General features: G+C 34.4%; 1 protein-coding gene across 1 annotated transcript in view; it reads left to right on the top strand.

Moving 5' to 3' along the window:
* CDC14B (cell division cycle 14B) overlaps positions 1-21,287 on the top strand; it is a 96,571-nt gene that overhangs the window by 16,283 nt on the left and 59,001 nt on the right. The window contains exons 2-5 of the mRNA XM_074281682.1: positions 10,324-10,414; positions 11,084-11,159; positions 18,031-18,122; positions 19,460-19,523. Coding sequence (XP_074137783.1) covers positions 10,324-10,414; positions 11,084-11,159; positions 18,031-18,122; positions 19,460-19,523 — 323 coding nt within the window. The remainder of the gene's footprint in view (positions 1-10,323; positions 10,415-11,083; positions 11,160-18,030; positions 18,123-19,459; positions 19,524-21,287) is intronic.

The raw sequence follows: 21,287 nt of genomic DNA, 5'->3' as shown, positions 1-21,287 counted from the left end.
CTGGGGCTATTAGTGTTTAACTAAATAAATGTTGATCAGGTGTTAGCTAGAAGACAAGACAGAAAGATAGCTAGACAGACAATTAAATAATTTATTAAATGCCTACTATGTTCCAGGCACCATGCTAAATGTTGGGACTATAAACCCATGCAAAGATAGTCTCTTCTTTGTCATACTCACTAAACCAGAGTTTGTCTTATTATTGATATCTACTTAATTTTGGCATCTGCTTAAATTAAAACAATCCCTTTAAATGCTATAAGGTATAATTATTTAGTACATTTAATGATGGCCAGATTTCAATGTATGTTAAAGTTGAAGGTTACTAAAGTGAATAAATCAGAATTTGTTCAAGGAACAAAATAATGAGAATTTTTATATACATATATATATACACACACACATACAGAATACATATGTATGTGGATGTATATATATATTTTAACCATGTAGTACAGTCAACAGCTAGCAATCAGGTTAACTTTTGTTCCAGTCCCACTGTTGATATACATTAGCTATATGACTCTGGACTAATCTCTTAACTTTTCTATATCCTTAAACAACTTTCTAAGATTCTGAGTTTCTGAATTTCTATGGAAAGTTTTCTCAGAAGGAGCTCTTTATACTGATGAAATTACAGGTCTGAGTCAAGAGCAAAATTTCTTACATAGATAATCTTAATTCTAGCAAATTATTTGATTAATTTAAATTGGGCTTTAATATAATAGTAAATATAATAAAACATACTTATTAGTATGTAAGAATATTTCATATTTCTGACCTTTACAAAAATTTTCTAGGTTCTAGAAAAAAAAATTTTCTAGGTTCAAAAATACTTTTATAACTTAAAGTAATATAATAAAATACTCTTCATATAATAAAAGTCTGAAATACCTTTGAATGACATAAAAATGATCTGAAATATAAATTAATAGGAATTATATTTATCAAACCAATATTTACATAAGGAAAGGTCAATGTTTTTATTTAACATTATTTTGACTATATAATGAATGCTTATGAAACTATGATAAACAGAGTAGAGAGAGACTATGTTCAGCTCTTTTAATACCTATAAATACAAGAGCTCTCTCATCTTCCCAGTTCATAACATGGCTTGGATGAAAATCAATAACAAAAAACAAAGAATAAGGGTTTTTCCTTTGGAGAAAGGGAAAACATGTTTTAATCATTAGTACTGAATATTTCATGGAAGATTATTGACAGGTTGGCTGCATATACTTCAGCTCCCACAGTGAGCTAAATGACCCAAATTCTGATAATGATGACCTGTAAATAAAATCAGTATGCTCCATTTGCTGAATAACCCCATGTAACTAGGTAAATAAAGGGTGTTCAGCAAATATCCCACTTTCTTTCTTTCTTAGGTTTCCCCAAAGTTCTGCTGGCTCCAGCTCCCTTTGTGGTGCCCAGGATGTATTCTTCCATGATGTCACAGCTACCACAAGGAAGCCCTGCTGTAAAGTGAAGTGAGCCCCAAAAAGGCTCAGGTAAAGTGTTTCTTTATATGGTGTGGGTTTCAGTTTGCTTCCTTTATCTTTCTCCGTTTTCCCCCCTTTTCCTTTTCTTTCCTTTTTCTCTTTTGGTTAAAATCTTAAACCTTGAAAGCCATATCATATAAAATAGTATTTTTTAAAAAGTCACTCAGCTGAGCTCTTGAGTTATTTTTTCTGTAGGGCTTCCTTGACATAATTTCAGTCAGAGTAGTGAAGAGGACTAGTGACTGTTAGCATCATAGAATCTTGGGGCATACTCCCAAAGGCTGAGATGCCTTGAGATATTAAAGTATACCAAAACATGGGTTGTTATAAGTCACTAATACCCAGGAAAACTAATCACTAAAAGCTGTTGTATGGAAACCTGAAGTTTAACATGTTGAGGAGAATTCTTACATCACAGCATTTTTAACTTAAACATGTATTTTCTCTAGGCCAACAGTGAACATTTGTTCTGTAAAATTAAACATTACTCTCATTCAGTATCTTTCTAATCAGGTGGATATAGTAAAATAATATACACATACACATGTATACACATGTACACACAAATATATGTATACATGAATATGTGAATATATATGTGCATAACATATACATATTAATGTATATAAAATCAGCTAGTACAAAGCTTTCTGATTAGCTGTACCATTGATGGCAAACTTAGGAGTTCAGAGGAAGATAGCTATAAATGTGAGAATACATCTAAAAGCTCAAGTGTAGTTTTCTATAAATTGGATTTGGTTGTTGAATTATAGGCTCCTTTCAATAATATCAAATTTGTCTATCTTGTTTCATCAAAACTTTTAAATTACATTTGAAAACTTTTGTCTACAGTTTTTGGTTTTAAGTAATCCTATGTGATAAACATACATCAATACCTTAGTATTTTCCATTGCTCAGATATTTTGGTAGGAACAATATTATGTAGAGAACTTTGCTGTTTATGACCTCTGCTAGATTCTCAAGAAAGTAGCACCAGTAAATGAAGACAATCTTAAGGTAATTTTCAATTATATTTAGTAGTAAGTGTCTAGATATGCATTTTACAGCTATTTGAGCATTTTTGTTTTTTCTTTTTTAGTCCACTAATAAATTTTTAATTCTTCTGTGCAAATGAACATTTCCAAGTCAGGCTTTGAATCTCTCCAAAAAATCTTTATAAGCAGAAAAATATCTAGTTGATGAATGCTAAGAAATATTCTCATCATTTGGCAATGAGTACTGAAAGAAATTGTTCTTCAAAAGCATCAAGTTAGGAGCAGCTAGATGGTGCAGTGCATAGAGTACCAGCCCTGGAGTTAGGAGGACCTGAGTTCAAATTTGGTCTCAGATACTTAACACTTCCTAGATCTGTGACCTTGGGCAAGTCACTTAACCCCAATTGCCTCAGCAAGGGAGAAAAACGTCAAGGAAGCAACTGTACTAGTTTTTGAAAAAATATCATCATCCTTGAAAAATACCAAAAAGCATCAAGCATTTATTCTATGAATAAAAAAAAAAAAAAAAAAAAAAAAACTTTCTGTGGGTGGTTTATAAAACTTTTTTTTTAATATATGTATTGAATTAACATTTTAAAAAATTGTACTTAAATGAATCAATTAAAATTTCATTTGCCTATTTTTCTTTGATAATTTCACTGAAGTAGAACTTTAAAAAGTTTTCTGTGCTATTAGTTCTAGAGAAGATACCTTTTGTAGCTAATGTTATAGGAGGGTTGATCTAAGTTTACCCATCTTTCTGAGACATCTTACTTCCTTAAATCGGAAATCAGCTGACTAGTATCACCACTGCCCTGATTCATCATCCACCATGTTTTTTTTAAGTGTTTATCTTAAGCATTATATCATCCTGACTAAAGCAATTCACTTCCATCTTACTGCATTACCTGCTTTTCTCTTTAAGCAAGGCAGTATTTGTCTATATGCCTTATGTGTTTTTATATTCAGAAATTTATCTTTTTGAAATTGGGATTTTTGAACAAGGATAGCTATTGAGATATGAGTTCTAACCCAGGCTAAATGGGAGGGAAGCCAAGATAAAGGAAGACTCTAGTAATTCACTATGCCGAAAGGAATGCTGGATGGTTCTTACTCTCATTTTAAGTTTTCCCTTTTCTTAGCCTTGGAAGAACTAGCCTTTTTCTGACCAAGAAAGCCTGTCCTGGCTGCATTAATTGTCCTTTCTTCCCCGCCAAAAAAAAAAAAAAGTAGTGGGAAGAATTATGCAAGGAAAATAATTTTTTTTTAAGATCATAGGATCCAGAGCTAAGAGGGACTTTGGACACCTTCTAGTCCAGTGGTACTTTTAATCCATGAGCCAGGGACACAGACATTACTGTAGATCTTTGAATATAAATATAAATGTGCCTTTTGGAGGTTCAAGAAATGTTTTGCTTACATGTGTACATATATATGTATATTTTCAAAGTTCCATAGCTTTTGATGTAACTAATAAGTGCAAATTAATTTAAAAGCATTGCTGAATTCATAGAATCCATTTGCCATGCATTTTCTCAACCAATATTAATAGCATAACTTTTTTTTTTTTTAAATTTTTTTTTTATTATATATATATATATATATTTTATAATATTATCCCTTGTATTCATTTTTCCAAATTACCCCCCCTCCCTTATTCCCTCCCCCCGACGACAGGCAATACCATACATTTTACATGTGTTACAATATAGTCTAAGTACAATACATGTGTGTGAATATCATTTTCTTGTTGCACAATAAACATTAGAATCCGAAGGTACATGCAACCTGGGCAGACAGATATTAGTGCTAACAATTTACATTCCCCTCCCAGTGTTTCTTCTCTGGGTGTATCTACCTCTGTCCATCATTGATCAACTGGAAGTGAGTTGGATCTTCTTTATGTTGAAGATTTCCACTTCCATCAGAATACATCCTCATACAGTATCGTTGTTGAAGTATACAGTGATCTTCTGGTTCTGCTCATTTCACTCAGCATCAGTTGATTTAAGTCTCTCCAACCCTCTCTGTATTCCTCCTGCTGGTCATTTCTTACTGAGCAATAATATTCCATAACTTTCATATACCACAATTTACCCAACCATTCTCCAACTGATGGACATCCATTCATCTTCCAGTTTCTAGCTACAACAAAAAGAGCTGCCACAAACATTTTGGCACATATATGTCTCTTTCCGCTCTTTAGTATTTCTTTGGGATATAATCCCAGTAGTAGCGCTGCTGGGTCAAAGGGTATGCACAGTTTGATAACTTTTTGGGCATAATTCCAGATTGCTCTCCAGAATGGCTGGATTCTTTCACAACTCCACCAGCAATGTATTAGTGTCCCAATTTCCCCACATCCCCTCCAACATTTGTCATTATTTGTTCCTGTCATCTTAGCCAATCTGACAGGTGTGTAGTGGTATCTCAGAGTGGTCTTAATTTGCATTTCTCTGATCAATAGTGATTTGGAACACTCTTTCATGTGAGTGGATATAGTTTCAATTTCTTCCTCTGAGAATTGTCTGTTCATATCCTTTGACCATTTATCAATTGGAGAATGGTTTGGTTTCTTATAAATTATGGTCAGTTCTCTATATATTTTGGAAATGAGACCTTTGTCAGAACCTTTGTTTTTAAAAATATTTTCCCAATTTGTTACTTCCCTTCTAATCTTGTTTGCATTAGTATTATTTGTACAGAAACTTTTTAGTTTGATGTAATCAAAATCTTCTATTTTGTGATCAATAATGATCTCTAGTTCTCCTCTGGTCATAAATTCCTTCCTCCTCCACAAGTCTGAGAGGTAGATTATCTTCTGTTCCTCTAATCTATTTATTATCTCCCTCTTTATGCCTAAATCATGGACCCATTTTGATCTTATTTAATAGCATAACTTATAAAGAAGTCCATGAATTTATTTTTTAATAAGAAAGGATCCCCTCATATTGCAGCACATTCCTAGACTTAAAAAAATGATAGGGAAATTTGAATAATGGCGATTAAAGTCAGTAGTGTGCCCTTCCTGCCTACATTGGGTTTTTTTCTTTCTAGAAGCAAATGAGGCAATTGGGGTCAAGTGACTTGACCAGGGTCATACAGCTAGGAAGTGTTAAGAGTCTGAGGTCAGATTTGAACTCTGATCCTTTTGATTTTAGGGCTGGTACTCTATGTACTGGACTACCTAGCTGCCCCTAGAGAGTTAGTTCTTAAACATTTATCATTATATCTCCAACTAGGTCCCCAATTTCCCAGTTCCCCAGCCAGTGCTATTTATCCACATCAATTCTGGAACTGGGGAAAGGGATAAGGGAAGAAAGAATTACATATGAAATAAAACTATGTAAATATGATGATTCTGAGCTCTTCACTCATTCTACGGAGAAGTTGAAAAGTAGCTATTTTCCTTCTGTGTTTATTATTATTATTATTATTATTATTATTATTTTTCCCTTGAGGCTGGGGTTAAGTGACTTGCCCTGGGCCACACCGCTAGGAAGTGTTAAGTGTCTGAGAACAGATTTGAACTTGGGTCCTCCTTAATTCAGGGCTGGTGCTCTATCCACTGCGCCACCTAGCTGCCCCCCTGTGTTAATTATTTAGGACAAGTAATACTAACACTGACTAACATGAAGGAACTACTAATGACTCACAAGCATCACAAACTTAACTTTTCTTTTTTTTATCTTTTCCTTTTATCTGAAGGAGGCCCTTTATAGCTCAAAAAGGCTATGTAGCCCTTTTCAAAACACCCTCCTCTCATTCTGCCATACTTAAGAGGACTTCAATTTGTTCTGGCAGATACTTAAATAGTAACTATATTAACAACACATAAGTAGCAGTGATGGTAGTAATAATAATAATAATCATAGTATTAGTTCATATGTATATATAATTACAGTACTTACATAGATTTTTCTGATCCTCCAAAAACAGGGAAGTGAACCATAATGTCCTATATTCCTGTTTTACAAGTGAATAAACTGAGGTTCACATAAGATTAATTGATGTCAAAGTGACCGCTGATAATTTAATCTAGGACTAACTAGTATGGTACAGAGAAGAGTACTAGTCTTAGAATCAGAGGACCTAAGTTCATTTTTAGTCTGTTACTACTTGTATTATTTTAGGTAATCACTTTAGGCCTCCATTTCTTCAAATGTAAAATGAATGAGGTTGCCTTTAAGGTCTCTTAACAATTTGAAAATTTCATGATTTTTTATCCACAAAGAAAAGACTATTAAGAATATAATGTAAGTGCAGTTGAAGGAAAAAATGATTTTCAGTATTGTTTACTAAAAAAAAGACATGGCTGAATGGTTGGAGTTTATTTTTCTTTTTGTTAGCTGCGAAGATTTGTTCAGGAGATGGAGCTTCATTCCTTGGAAGACACTAGACCATTTTATTTGACATAGAGATTATGTACCACGTTGTCTGATACAATCTAGCATTTGCCCGTTTTACTGAAGCAAAATTTAAGTCATTTGTGTGCAGTTTTTTTGTTTTTTTTTTTTTTTTAAGCAGTCAAGATTGTATGTATTTTGAAGAGAATTTTCTGGGAATAAAAATGTTTGCTTTTGCCTTCAGTATCAGTTTTCATGATAGGGTCCCAATGCTTTTAAGGGAAAGTTAGTTTTTCCTTTTTGAAAAAAAATATATAATATGTACAATACATTTATGTGTGTGGATACACAGGTGAGCACACACTCCTGCATTTCTATTTGTTTTGGCAGATACTTGGACATAGCAACGACACATAAATAACCAATCATAGTATCAGTTATCGATCTATTAATTGATCTATCGATCTTATCGCTCTATCAATTCTGGCCTCCTTAGAATGAGCTCCAGATGTCACAAGACTCTCCACCTATCTCCTCCTCTTTCCCCCACGATAAAGGAGGAAAAATATTTAGCATTTGTCGTCCTCCTTCCGTTCTCTCATCACCTCTCAGTAATCTTTCGTGTCGCAGCGGGAGGATGAGGAAGGAGGACCTGGCAGTTGCGTATCCATGGACCCGTCCTGAGTGGGGATTTCCTCGCCTCTCTGGCCCTTGGGCTCGGCCACATCTGGGCTCTGGGGACCCTGCCTAAGGAGCCAGCAGCCGCCCGTCGGAGCAGCCCCTGCAGAGGGCGCGCTGCCTCCATCCCGGCTCGCGCCACCTTCGCCGCGCTCCGGGGAGTGGGAGAGAGGAGGGGTTGGAGGCTGCAGTCCAGGGATCAGTTTCCTTTTCTAAGAATCTCCTGGTTCTGCTGGCCATCCCTGGGTCTCCCTGGTTTATTAACGTGCACTCTCTGGGTGGTAGTAATTAACTAACGTCTCTGCCAGGAGCTGGCGCGGCCGGGGACAGCCGAGGAGGCGGGCCTCGCTGGCCCCGCTGCAGTCGGGCTGCAGTCGGGCTCCCGGCAGCGCGGTTCCGCATTCCAGCCTGTGGGAAATAACAGGGGGCGGAGCCTCGGATCCGGAGGAACCTGGCCCCGATACAAACTTTCACTTCGAGAGCTAAATCTGCGTTTTTGTGTTTCCTTTTGCGTATGTGAATCAATATTCCAACTCGCCCTCATCGGCTCCTATCTCTCAGAGAATTTTTAAAGATAGTTTTTTAAAATGCTCGGGGGAATTCACAGTGCTTATTACTTTGAGCTTTATTTTTCTTTTACTTATGGCACAATTTGGGGGAAAATATTTAAGTTGTTAGTTTCTCAGCTTGCTAATGTTGAATGCGGACGTTCCCGGAAAGCCGGCCGAGCCCTACGCTGAGCTTGGCGTCTAGGGGAGATGGTGTTTCTCCCCCTTTGGACTCAGATACAGCCCTTTAAACTTTTTTCCTCTTATTTCGGGGGTGTGGCCCCAGCTCTTCTTCCAAGCTGCTGATCTGGGGAAGTTAGATCCGCCCTCCTATCTTAACTTTCCTTCCCTGCACTTTTCTTCCCGTCCTAGCGTCCTGCCTCCCCCGCTGCCCCTCCAGCCTCCCCTACTCCTGCTTTCTTAGATGCTTTTGAAACATGACCGGCCAGGAGAAGTTTGTAGTGGAGGTGATAAAAGGTGAGTCTTTGTACCAAGGCAGAAGCGGCTCTGACCTCCGCTCGGAGCGGGCTGGGGAGGGGCGGAGGGAGAGAGCTGAGACCCCAGCCCCCGCTCCCGGACTACATTTCCTTGGTACGATCTTGTCTAAGGAGAACCCCGATTCGGTGGAGTTCTCCCTGCCCTTTGGTAAACTTATTCTGAGATTAAAAATTAACGTAGCATTAAAAGGGCCGGGGACACTACACTAAAGAATGGGACAGGTAGTGTCATTGAGTTGGATACTTTCCCCGGACTACGGAATGATTAGATCTAGTGAGAGCCCTGGGAGGGGCGTGCATCTCCTCACATGCACAGGCTTGGGGCTGTTTCTGCGTTAATCCTAGAAAATCCACCCACTGTATAGGTTCCTTGGGAGAAGCACATAAATGCTTTTTTTTTTGGGGGGTATAATAGTAATTTTGTTCATTAACTTATTGCAGTTGGGGTTTGTAATTGTAGACATTTAAATTTTGTTTTTTCAAGTCACTTGTTAAGTGTGGTTGCAAGTACCAGAAGGTTCAGTGTGTAGATCAAGACTTCTAAAAGTTAGTTTTGAGAGTCAATGCTGACTAAAGTCATTTGTTTCTCACCACTATATTGAAAATAGAACTTGCAAAATGCAGACTGGTTCTTTTTTTTTTTTTTTTTTTTTTTTGTCATTTAAAGCAAACATGAGCATATCACATAGCTATTTAGCTATTGGGGTTTTCTGGGGGAGGCTTAAAGACAAAGATTTCGAAAGGGAGAGGGGTGGAGCCTAGTAACACAACTTTGGAGACTTGGTTGCAGTTTAACTATCCTAGGGAACCCTGATGAATTTACTGCACTTCCAAAGGTCTGACTCCAATATGATAGCAGAAAAAGCAACCCTATGGAGGTTCTATTTTGAATAATACTTTTAGCCTTTAAAAGAAAAAAAAAACCCCAAACCAATTTGGTACTTGGGAATAATAATCCTTTGTGGGTTTTTTTTTTTTTTTTTTTTTTTTTTAAAGAGAAGTGGCATAAAGGTATGGCTTGCTTTTGTTTGGTTCTTTTCTGAGCTTCATTTAGAAGAGGAAAAAAAATCTTCTTTAAAAATAACCCCACAATAGTTGAAATAGTTGGTGTGTGACTTGAGGCTGCATTAGCAATTTTTTTTAGGATGTTCTGAATGTGGACAAATAGGATATTATAGAAAAAGTTTTACAATATATGCTAGTTGTTTACAAATGCTATAATTTGTTGAAGCCTCAATAAATAAGTGGTAGCAATTTCTTAATTCATTTAAAAATTAAGTTATGCAACTCTGGAAAGTCATTATTCCTAATTAAATTTAATGGGTGGAAAAATCATAGTATTACATGCTAAGAATTGAAAGGAATCTTAAAAGGTCTAGTCCAACCCCTTCATTCTTCAGATAAGAAAACTGAGGCCCAAAGAAGTTAAATGGCTTGTCAGTATTACCTAGTGGAAGAGGTAGAATTGGAAATTAGAATTTCTAACCTTAAATCTTGACCTTGTCTATTACAGACACCAATCCTTTTCTATTCTTTTTTTTTTTTTTTTTTAATTTCTTAAGATTGATTGAAAGAGCTCACACTTTTTTTATTCTTTACCAACTGAGTTTCCTAGTATATGGAAACATGCATGAAAAAAACAAATGTTTGTAATACAGCTGAGGGAATTTGGATAACTTAAAAGACTTTTTTCCTCTGAAGAAAACAAGCTTGTCATTTTAAGAGTAGTATTAGTTTTGACTCTTTTTGCATTTCAGATCGCCTTTGTTTTGCCATTCTTTACCAGAAACCAAAGAGTGCTGCAAACATACACTATTTCTCCGTAGATGACGAATTTGAATATGAGAAGTAAGTATAAACTTGTGCTCTTCTAAAATTATAGGAAATCTATTCATTTTTTCACTAAGCTAGAAGAGCACCTTAGAATAGAACAGCCTTAAAGACATGTTTTTTGGGATTATAGGACTGAATAATTGGATATAGATTCCATTAATCAATTTTATCCTTTCTTCATGGTAAGATAGAGCTTGAATGGGGGTAGTTGGGGATGCTTTTTATGCTCAGGTTTTAGAAACAATTTGTACAGAATCATAGAATTTTAAGAACTACAAGGGAGCTTAGAATTCATCTGTTCTATTTCAGGCATACATATTTTGGAATTTATGCTAATTTTGCATTAAGCTGAATTTAATATAATAGGATATGCTTTACATATCTTGTCAGTGGAGGAAAAAAATCTGTCAGATGTAAAATTTTTTCCCCAAAAGTAATTTTCATTAGTGTAAGAATAGAAAATATTTATTATTTGTATTCGTTGTGGTCATTTATTTTTGGAAATTTTTTTTGTTTGCCAATATGTCTTCCCCATAAGAAGACAATATCTTTAAATTGTTTGTCCAGTAATATAGCATTTGATGTTGTGTTTTTCTTGTAACTTGATCTGCACAACAAAAACAAGCATTTATTTAGAAAATCCAAGCCATACCTATACAATTTTGTTTGTTTTCACTTTTAAAGCTTCTTCGCAGATTTTGGACCACTCAATCTGGCAATGGTTTACAGATATTGTTGCAAGATAAATAAGAAATTAAAGGTAAACTAATTTTTTTTGGTAGCAGATTGGATTTAAGTGATCAGCATTGGTGTAGTCAGAAAAAGGAAACATTCCTCTTGAAAAGATTAGTCTTGGGTATTCTGTGCAATTAGAGAAAGTATCTAGTTTGTTTTAGAAAATAGTATCTATAACATTGGAACTGAGGCATAAGCATAAACTGATCTCAAGATTTTAGTAAATATTGTTATCATTATTATTATGCATTATCTTAGAGCTAATAGGATCCATTTTACAAATGATGAAACTGAAGCCCAGGAGATGAAATTACCTTTCTAAAGCCACACACACATAAAGAATCAGGTCTTATCCCATGCCCTTTCCACTATACCTCCCACAGCTCACCTTTGATAAAGAGATGCCAGCAAACAAATGGATTGATTTTTTTGTTTGTTTATTTTCTTTTTTTTCCTTTGAACTTGATGATTATGTATCAAGTCAGACTATTTTGGGCCAGGCCTAACTCAGTTGAACGATTCAGCTTTGTGGGGAGAAGGGGGGCAATAAAATACTAATGACCAAGGATAAAAAATGGTGTGACGCTAATTCATTGTGTTACAATATTAAATTCCCATAGACAGCCTTTTATGTCTCTGGCTGAAAGGAAGTTAAACAATCTCTCCTTCCTAAAAGGACCAACCTACATAAAACTAATGACACTTTTATCAAATAGACCTTCTTTTTGACCCCCTCAGTCCTTTTTGTTTGCCAATGTGGCCTTGGTCAGTAAAAGTAAAAACATTTAAGTAACTTGCTTCTGAAAGACAAAATGTGATAGTATTGATTTAGTGGTAGAAAATAAGAAAAGCAAGCAAAAAAGGGAAACTTTTAAAGCTTTATGTTGTTGATAGCTTAAATGTTAAAAAAAAATTTAATAAGATCCTATATACCTTCATGAATAATTAACATTATTTAATTTTCCATTATAAATCAGAGGATAGTGATGTCAGAAGAGATCTTGATGCCTATTTAGTCTAATTTGGAATTGAACAAGAATTCTCTTTGAGACAAGAAAAATGAACCATCTAAGACAAATTTTTTAAGACTACCATCAAGTCTAAATCCTTTTTTTTTTCTTTTTAAAAATAATTTATACTCATTTTTATTCTGCTTCTGGAACCAAGCAAAAATATTGAATCCTTTTTTCATATGGCAATCCTTCAAATGCTTACAAGATGATGATAATATTCCTCCTAAATCTTCTATTCAACTGAGATGTGACATTTTCTAGAGTCCCCTCATTATTCATATCATCCCTCCTTGGTCCCTGTCTAGCTTATCAATATCTGAATATAATATGGCAAAATAGATTCTGACCAGGACTTTAGGAGAAATTGTCACCTCCCTAGTTGGGATACTGTTTCTATTAATGTAACTTAAAATTCATTAGCTTTTTAAGCTTGCATATGATGCAATTGACTCAGTACAAAATCGACTAAAATTTACATTTTTCTCAGGAGAATTGCTTGGTAGTTATGTCTTTCCCATTTTATACTTATGAAATTGATTTTTATACACCAAAATAGGAAACTTTATTGTTGTCCTCATTAAGTTCAATTTTACTAGATTTAGTCTATCATTTTAGATTGGGTGGATCTTTTGAGATCCTGATTCAATCTTATAGTATGTTAATGTCAGTTGTAGCTTTGTGCCACTCCCAAACCATTGATTAAAAAGATTGAACAGCACCTTGTCAGCTAGGATGGATCTATGTTGGTAAATAGTATAATTAGACTAAGCACTGGACTTGAAGTAAGGAAGACCTGAGTTCATATACAATCTCAATCTTGGGCAAGTCATTTAATTTCTCTCTGCTTCAGTTTCCTCATCTGTAAAATGAAGAAAAAAGTACCTATTTCACAGGATTATTGTGAAGACTCCAAGGAGATAACATAGTTATAAAAGTTAGCACAGATTAGCACTGGTATTTACATATATATATATTTCATACTGGTAAGAAACCTTTTCCAGAGTTGATATTAAAGTATTAATGACTCTTTGGTTTATCCAGTTGCAAATTCATTTAAGGTGCTATCACTTAGCAAACATTTCTCCATTTAGTTCACACAAATAATACAAGAGACTTTATTATACTCAGCTAAAGTCTTAAGTAAATAGTTACATTGTGGTCAACCAGGCCATTGACCTTATGATGTATCCTTGTCAAAAGAAAATGACATTAGTCCAATATGGCTTGTTAGTCATTAGAAATAAACTTTAGACATTAGACATGGATATGTTAGTCTAGTAGGAAAACATGTTATTAGAATTGCTAATCCCTACTGCCTTTTTTTTTTTTTTTTTTAAGAAAAGATTTTAAAAATTATTTCCTACTAATTGTATTATACATTATTATATCAAAACAAGGAATAGCTTGTGTTCCTTAACTTTAATAAATGTTATTTTATGCCTATATTCATGACTTATGTAGAAGCACTAATTTTCATTTTACAAAGTTCTCTATTTGCTCCATGATACAGTGAGGTAGTAGCACCAACTGACAAACTTCAGACATTCTCTAACATTTTGAGCAACAAGTTTCCATAACCATTCCTTTATACTTTTTTCTCAACAGTTTGCCAGCCATAGTCAATATAATTATAGTCAATAATAAACATTTATTAAGCACCTACTATGTGCCAGGTACTATGCGAAGTGTTAAGCATATAAATTTGAAAAAAGAGTCCCTGCCCTCAAGGAGTTTGCAGTCTAATGGACAAAGACAGCTTACTAAAGGAAGCTGAAAAGCTAGGGAAGAGGGATAATATAGAAGTCAGAGAAGACCCAGAATGATTCAGTCAGGTGACAAACAAGATGTTTTGAGCTGAGCTCCTTCCTTAAATGGAATCTGTCTTATAGTCAGAGGGGCGGATGGAAGTGATCCTACCCAAACTAATGGAATCTTGCAGGATGATGAGGTTTTACCTATAATGAACTTCTGAGGGCATGACATAATAAAGCCATCCCTTTAATAATGTGTTCTTAAACTCAGTGGCCCATATCTTTAGTCTTCTCTTAAAATATTTTTTTAAAGTTGATCTTTCTTCTATTTTTTGGGTGCCTCCTTTCATTTTCCCAACTTTTTTTTGAAGACTACTGACAACGATTCTATAATGTCTCCCAGTTCTTTCATAATAACCTTGTGTTGTAGTTAGTCTGGATCTATGAATTGAACTCATCCAAGAGAGCTAGTTACACTATCTTACTATCTCCCTGTTAATTTTAAGCTATTAAATTTAAACTATTAAATATTGTTAAAAAACTATCAACTCTTGCCCAGTGATTTCTGTACTGTTCTTTCTAGTTCAAATGTCTTTCCCCTTGGCACAGAAAACAACAGCTAGGAACTAAGCAATTCTGTCTGCTCTTCATCATATATTATCATCACATCTACTTCAAAGCAGGGTGGCTATTCTTTCTTGACTTTCTTCTTCCCCAGTATAGCTTATTTTCTGAATAGCTTTTTTGTTGTCTTTATATTCCTTATATTTTTGTTTTGTTTATCAGATTCATACTTATTTTTTTGTCTTTATCCTTTTACTATTACTTGTCTTTGCTTTCATTCTCTTCATTTTGTATCTACCAAATTCTTGAGTTTTTGCATCTCCCTTGAAGTTATTTCTCTTCTCAGTTTTTTCCATGGTTATCTGACTTCTTTAAAATCTGCTCTTCCAATTAGGGTACATAACAGCCTGTGTCCGTATTGCTTAACCTCTGTCACAAAGATGGAGTGGTAACTTTTCCTCTAAGATGACCATTATTTCCATTTCAGCAACCACCTTCTATACCCATAGGTTAAAATATGATTTAGAATAGAATTTTTGTCTACCAAAAAGCACTTATTCCAGACATATCCACTACTGGGATATACAGAAGGCCAAACGTGGTTCCTACTTTCAAAAACTTGATATGGGAGACAATATGCAGAACTCATCTATAAATAAGATTTCTATAGGGTAAATTGGAGTTAATCTCAAGGGGATGACTTCTTGCAAAAGGTGGAATTTTAGCTGAGACTTGGAGGAAGCCAGGAGGCAGAGATGAGGAGTAGAGAATTCAAAGCATGGGAGAGGAAGAACATCCTTGTTTTTTCCTCTGTTAAAGAACAAAATCATCCAGTCAAGAAATTATTAGCTATTCTATTTTTTGCAGAGAAATGGCTTCAGCATATGTCTGGATTATTTATTTTGCTTTCATCTTTGTTATATAATGTCATTCTGCCAGACTTGAGATAATGTTTTCCAAACTGCTCTTCTGTTTCCTCTTTCTGTGCAGGTTGATTATGGTATACTCAGTTATCAATGTGTTTTCTATTTCTGCTTCAGTTCCTCTTCACCATCGTTCCTCTCTTTTGCAGCCTGGATATCCTCACCCATATATCTCTACCTTACCCTCTCCTTTTATCTATGCTGTCATTTTGGTTCAATTATACTCTTTTACACTCTTAATCTGGTCTTGAGTCCTATCCCAAGTTTCCATGATAACCTATAATGTTAAATTTTCTTTTTTGCTTTGGGATCTCTTAGTCCAGTTTCCTTGTTACCCAAACTTAGTTAATTTCTGTGTGACATCTGAAACTGAGTTTTCTTTCTTTCTCTTTTGGGGGAAGAGGGGGATTTTTATCTTGTGAATTTTAGGTATTCTTACATTTCTGTTAGTTTTTATGGTATCTAATTTGATGTGTGTGAGAGTGAATATGTGAGAGTGTGTGCGTGCAAATGCGCAAACAAGTCTGTGAGTGAGAGAAGACAGACTGTTTTCTTCCTCCTACTTCCTTTTAAATTTAAAAATCTTTGCTTAGCTTTACAAGAACCTCCAGGCAAATATATTCTTACCAACTGTTCTTGATGGCACTTCTTTCTAAGAGTTCATTATTCTATAATTGGAAATTAGTTTATAATTGGTCCAGAAATCCCAAATCCTATTGTCATTTAGCATCTTCTGAAACAGCTTTGTTCCCCAAATTTATTTTGAAATGCTGTTGTCAGCATTATCAGTTGTCCGCATTGATGAAAATACCATCTGAGGTATTACCTAATATTTCATAATTTTTTTTTTCTTTTTCTGAGGCTGGGGTTAAGTGACTTGCCCAGGGTCACACAGCTAGGAAGTGTTAAGTGTCTGAGACCAGATTTGAACTCAGGTCCTCCTGAATTCAGGGCTGGTGCTCTATCCACTGCGCCACCTAGCTGCCCCTATTTCATAATTCTTTAGAAATTCTTTCTTCTGGCAGTATTATTTAAGTCCATAGGAATCCTCAGGTAGTAGTCATCTTTGTCAAGTCTTTAGAATTAGGTTTCCCGTCATTTCCTGCATACAGTCTATAAGAAGGTAACAGACCTCTATTATTATCAGTTATACAGAAAGCTGTTTCAGGACCCCTTGGCAGGAAATAACCAGCTACTAATGCTAAGTTTCTTTTTTATCTGGCCTTTACAAAATAATTTTAACAGCTAGTAAGTAGCACATGTGCTTTCATATCTAATTCTTCCTTAGTATCCTCAAAACCTTCCAAATAGCAGATTTTTAACATCTTTATTATTATTATTATTTTAGCTTTTTATTTTCAAAACATAAGCATGGATACTTTTTCAACATTGACCCTTGCAAAACCTTGTGTTCCAAATTTTCCCTTATTTCTCCCCATCCCCTCCCCTAGATGGCAAGTAATCGAATATATGTTAAACATTAACATATTTAAGAATTGAACTTAATTGGAAAGCAAATGGCTGTTGCCTCCTTACAAGTCTCTCTTTTCTCAGTAAGAGCCTCATATCTGTTTGGTAGGCTCAGAAGTTCAGTTACCACTTTCTTCTATTTTTATCTGTTAATATGGGTATATTAGGGTGTGCTAGATTTGTTTTTCTTATTAAAGTAGTTCTTATTTAAGGAGCACTTGGTTTTCCCCCCCCTCATAATATATAGTCATATATCACAGATTTATAGATTTATAGCTCTTCATTCTTGGCTTTATTTATTCTTTTGGTTCCCTTTTATTCCACTACCACTCATGAAACAGATTTGGGATGGGGGAGAGATTAACTTCAATTAACAGTGACAGGGATGATTGGCCACAATTTCCTTTTGCTTTACTTGCCAGAGAACTATAGTGAAAATATATATTTAAAAATAAAAATTTTTCTACAATCTAGTGTCTTTGATTTAATTTTTATCAGAACTCATTTGTGATTTTTGGGTTTTTACCATACTTTATTAGATTGATTATCTGATTTTCTTTGTTCTGTTAAGCACATACATTTTATTTGCTTTTCAGGCCCTACTATTGTTTCATAAATTGTGAATTATATAGGATTATATAGAATGAATGAAGAATTAGTTAAAAATTGAAAAAAAAACCTAGATACCATAAATCAAATATTATTTAAATAGCCTAGAGGAAAGTGTAACACACACACACACACACACACACACACACACACACACACACACACACACACACACACTCTCACACGAGATCTGGTACCTTATCCTGAATAAAATTTATCAAAATTAATTTTTGTTGGAGCATGAACATATTGGTTAAAATTAAGATTACTCAATGATATGTGTGTGTAAATATATATGTAATTGTACTTTAACAACTTAGTAATCTTGATGTTTTTAGCATTAATAATTTAGTATTTATCTCATGTTTCAGTTGTTGACAATTTTGAATTGGAATAGGTTCAATGTCTTGTTTCTAAGGAGAATGCTTATAGAAGAGGGTTGTTTGTTGTTTTTTTTTTTTTTTTTTTCCTGAAATAATAGTATGAAAGGAAATGTATCAGGCCACAAATATTTAATGAATTTTAACAATAAATGGAATACTGACAGATATTCATTTTTAATGCAGTCCCTTACAATGATAAGGAAGAAAATAATTCATTTTACGGGCCATGATCAGAGAAAACAAGCAAACGCAGCTTTCCTCATGGGTGTTACATAGTAAGTATTTTACTAACTCACTAATTTATTTACTTTATGCTCTGCTAGATGTTTTGAATTTGATGCTTTCTTTTTATAAAAAAATTAAATCTCCTGCTTTTGTGTCATTGTGGTTTTCTGTAAAGTTATGGAACTGGTGACTTGTACAGAACTGGACAACTTTCAGGTTAAATTTTTAACTGTTATAGAAACTTCTTTTTTTTTTAAATTTACATCTTTTTAAAATTTTTAAAATTTTAGCTTTTTATTTACAAGATATATGCATAGGTAATTCCAGTTTCTGGCCACTACGAAGAGGGCTGCCACAAACATTCTTGCACATACAGGTCCCTTTCTCTTCCTTAATATCTCATTGGGATATAAGCCCAGTAGTAGCACTGCTGGATGAAAGGGTATGCACAGTTTGATAACTTTTTGATCATAGTTCCAAATCGTTCTCCAGAATGGCTGTATGTGTTCACAATCCCACCAACAATGTATCAGTGTCCCAGTTTTCCCACATCTCCTCCAACATTGCACATTATCCTTCCCTGTCATTCTAGCCAATCTGACAGATGTATAGTGGTATCTCAGAGTTGTCTTAATTTGCATTTCTCTGATCAATAATGACTTGGAGCATCTTTTCATATGACCAGAAATAGTTTCAATTTCTTTGTCTGAGAATTGTCTGTTCATATCCTTTAACCATTTATCAATTGGAGAATGGCTTGATTTATAGAAACCTTTTTTATAGATAATTATTTTGATGATCATTACACCTTTAGTATTTTTCAAATTTTAAAGAACAGATGGCAATTACAGCATGCTTTAAAATGTTTTAAAGGTGCTCTTTTTCTCAGGAGGTAAAACCCAGTGCCAACTTTTTCCTTCTCAAAAACATGAATTACATGAAGAAATTCAGAAAAGCAACACACTGGAACTAGTTTTAATAACATGATGATTAGGCAGTAGCAGATAAATATAATAATATGGTTTTCATTTATTTAGAAGATATACTACATCAATGCAAGTTTCATTCACTATGAAGTAACAGTTTGGTTCTTTTATTTGGGGGAAGACTGTAATTTCATAAAGTTTCATTGTTACTTGAATGGCAGCATGATATAGTGGATTTGAAGGCGAAGTCACAAAAAGCCTCTGCTTTATGTAGTAGCTATATCGTCTTGACCACATAAACAATCATTCAGTCCTATAGATGACTCTCTAAAACTATTAAGTTACTAAAAAATTCTCATCTATAGTGTTTGGCGAAACTCACCATAATAATTTTCTACTTGGATAAAATCATGATGTCTAGTCCTCTGTCTTTCATTTTAAAATATTTACTTCTTTTTTAGCCCTACTTTCATAGTATCTAAGCATCTCACATTCTCCTCACACTTGACAAGAGACCTCGAAAAGGTAGTATTATGAAGTGAATAGAATACTACTTAGTCTCAGTGAGAACTGAATAACCTATATGATCCTATACACATCACATGATCTCTCCTGTAAAATAAGAGGGTTGGATTTATTGGCCTGTATTTCTCCTTGCACCTCGGGAGCTGTTATCTAGAAAAAATAAAGATTAGATATAATCTAGAAGATTTCTTACTTAGGATTCATATATTAGGCCTATTAGAAACTTCTTAATTGATTTCAGAGATATTTCAGGTATACTTTGAAGTAATGCAGACTTGGTTTCAGAAAATTGCAATAAGAATGAATATTGAAATAATTGAAAAAAATTCATCTTGAATATTTTGGTTTTTCAATGCATCTAAAAGTTATGTTAACACACTACTGTAGTTTATTGAGTACAATAGGAGCTCTTAAAAATGTACATATTTTAATTAAAAATACTTCATTGCTTTTAAAAAAAAAGGCTAATCATTATATGAGCCTTTAGGGAATTGTAATTTTTTCATTGGTTGAGGATTTTGTCTTCATGCTGATGGCTGCTGACTGAGCAGAGTGGCAATTGCTGAAGATTGGAGTGGTTGTGGCAATTACTTAAAATAAGAAAATTAAATTTGCCACATCAATTGACTCTTTTTTTCACAGATTTCTCTGTAGCATATGATGCTTTTTGATAGCATTTTATCCATGATAGTATTTCAAAATTGCAGATAATATTCACAAATCCTAATGCTTCTTTATCAACTAAGTTTATGTAATGTTCTTCAGTGTTGTCTATATCAGACAAAAGGAAGGAGGAATAGGCAATTGGTGGTGGGGTCAGAACCAATACAGTTTTTGTAGTTACCTCACGGATTACCACTAACAGATATAATGATAATTTGAAAGTTTGAAATAATATAAGAATTAACCAAAATGATATGAATATGTACTTTAGGGAAAATGGTGCTTATAGACTTGCTCAATACAGGGTCACCACAAAACTTCAATCTATAAAACAAAACAAAACAAAAAACATTATCTGTGAAGTGCAATAAAGCAACAAAATGAGATATGCCTGTAATAATAATAGTAATAATTCCTATTTATATATCCACTTGTGTTTACCTAAATCATTTAGAGGCAGCTAGAATGTCTTAGGGGATAAAGCTCTGGGTCAAACTTGAATGTGGGCTCAGACATAAACCCACCTTGCAACTTCTTTTTGCCTTAATCTGCTGGGTAAGTAAATGGCAAATCACTCCAGAATCTTTGCCAAAACCCCCGCCATGGAACAGTACTGGTCTGCTATGGTACATAGGGTCATGAAGAGTTGGACACCACTGGATGACATGAAAAATATATCTAGTCATTATGTTTTTTCCTGTATTTATATGTGATTTTCTTGAGGGAAAGGACCACCTGGTATGTTTGTTGCCTGTCTGCCTGAAGTTTGTCAAGAATATTCCTCATAACAAAGCTTTTAGGCAAGTAGAACAGGCTTTATCGTATATGTGTGTGTGTGTGTGTGTGTGTGTGTGTGTGTGTGTGTGTGTGTGTGTGCTTTCAACCCTCTGATTTTATCAATGTAGGGAACACTTCAAGAAGAAAATAAAATTTTTCTTTAACTTTAGTCTTCTAAAATTATAGAAGATATAGATAGTAAACAAACTCAGAGACTTAGCTCAAATGACTTACCCAGATTAATTAAAAAATAATAACAATGACTGGATTTAAACTCAGGTCTTTAGACCCTATGTCCATTCTAATGTACCATTTAATTAACAG

Source organism: Sminthopsis crassicaudata, chromosome 1, assembly GCF_048593235.1.
Source record: "Sminthopsis crassicaudata isolate SCR6 chromosome 1, ASM4859323v1, whole genome shotgun sequence".
Lineage (NCBI taxonomy): Eukaryota > Metazoa > Chordata > Mammalia > Dasyuromorphia > Dasyuridae > Sminthopsis > Sminthopsis crassicaudata.
This window is presented reverse-complemented; position numbering and strand designations above follow the sequence as displayed.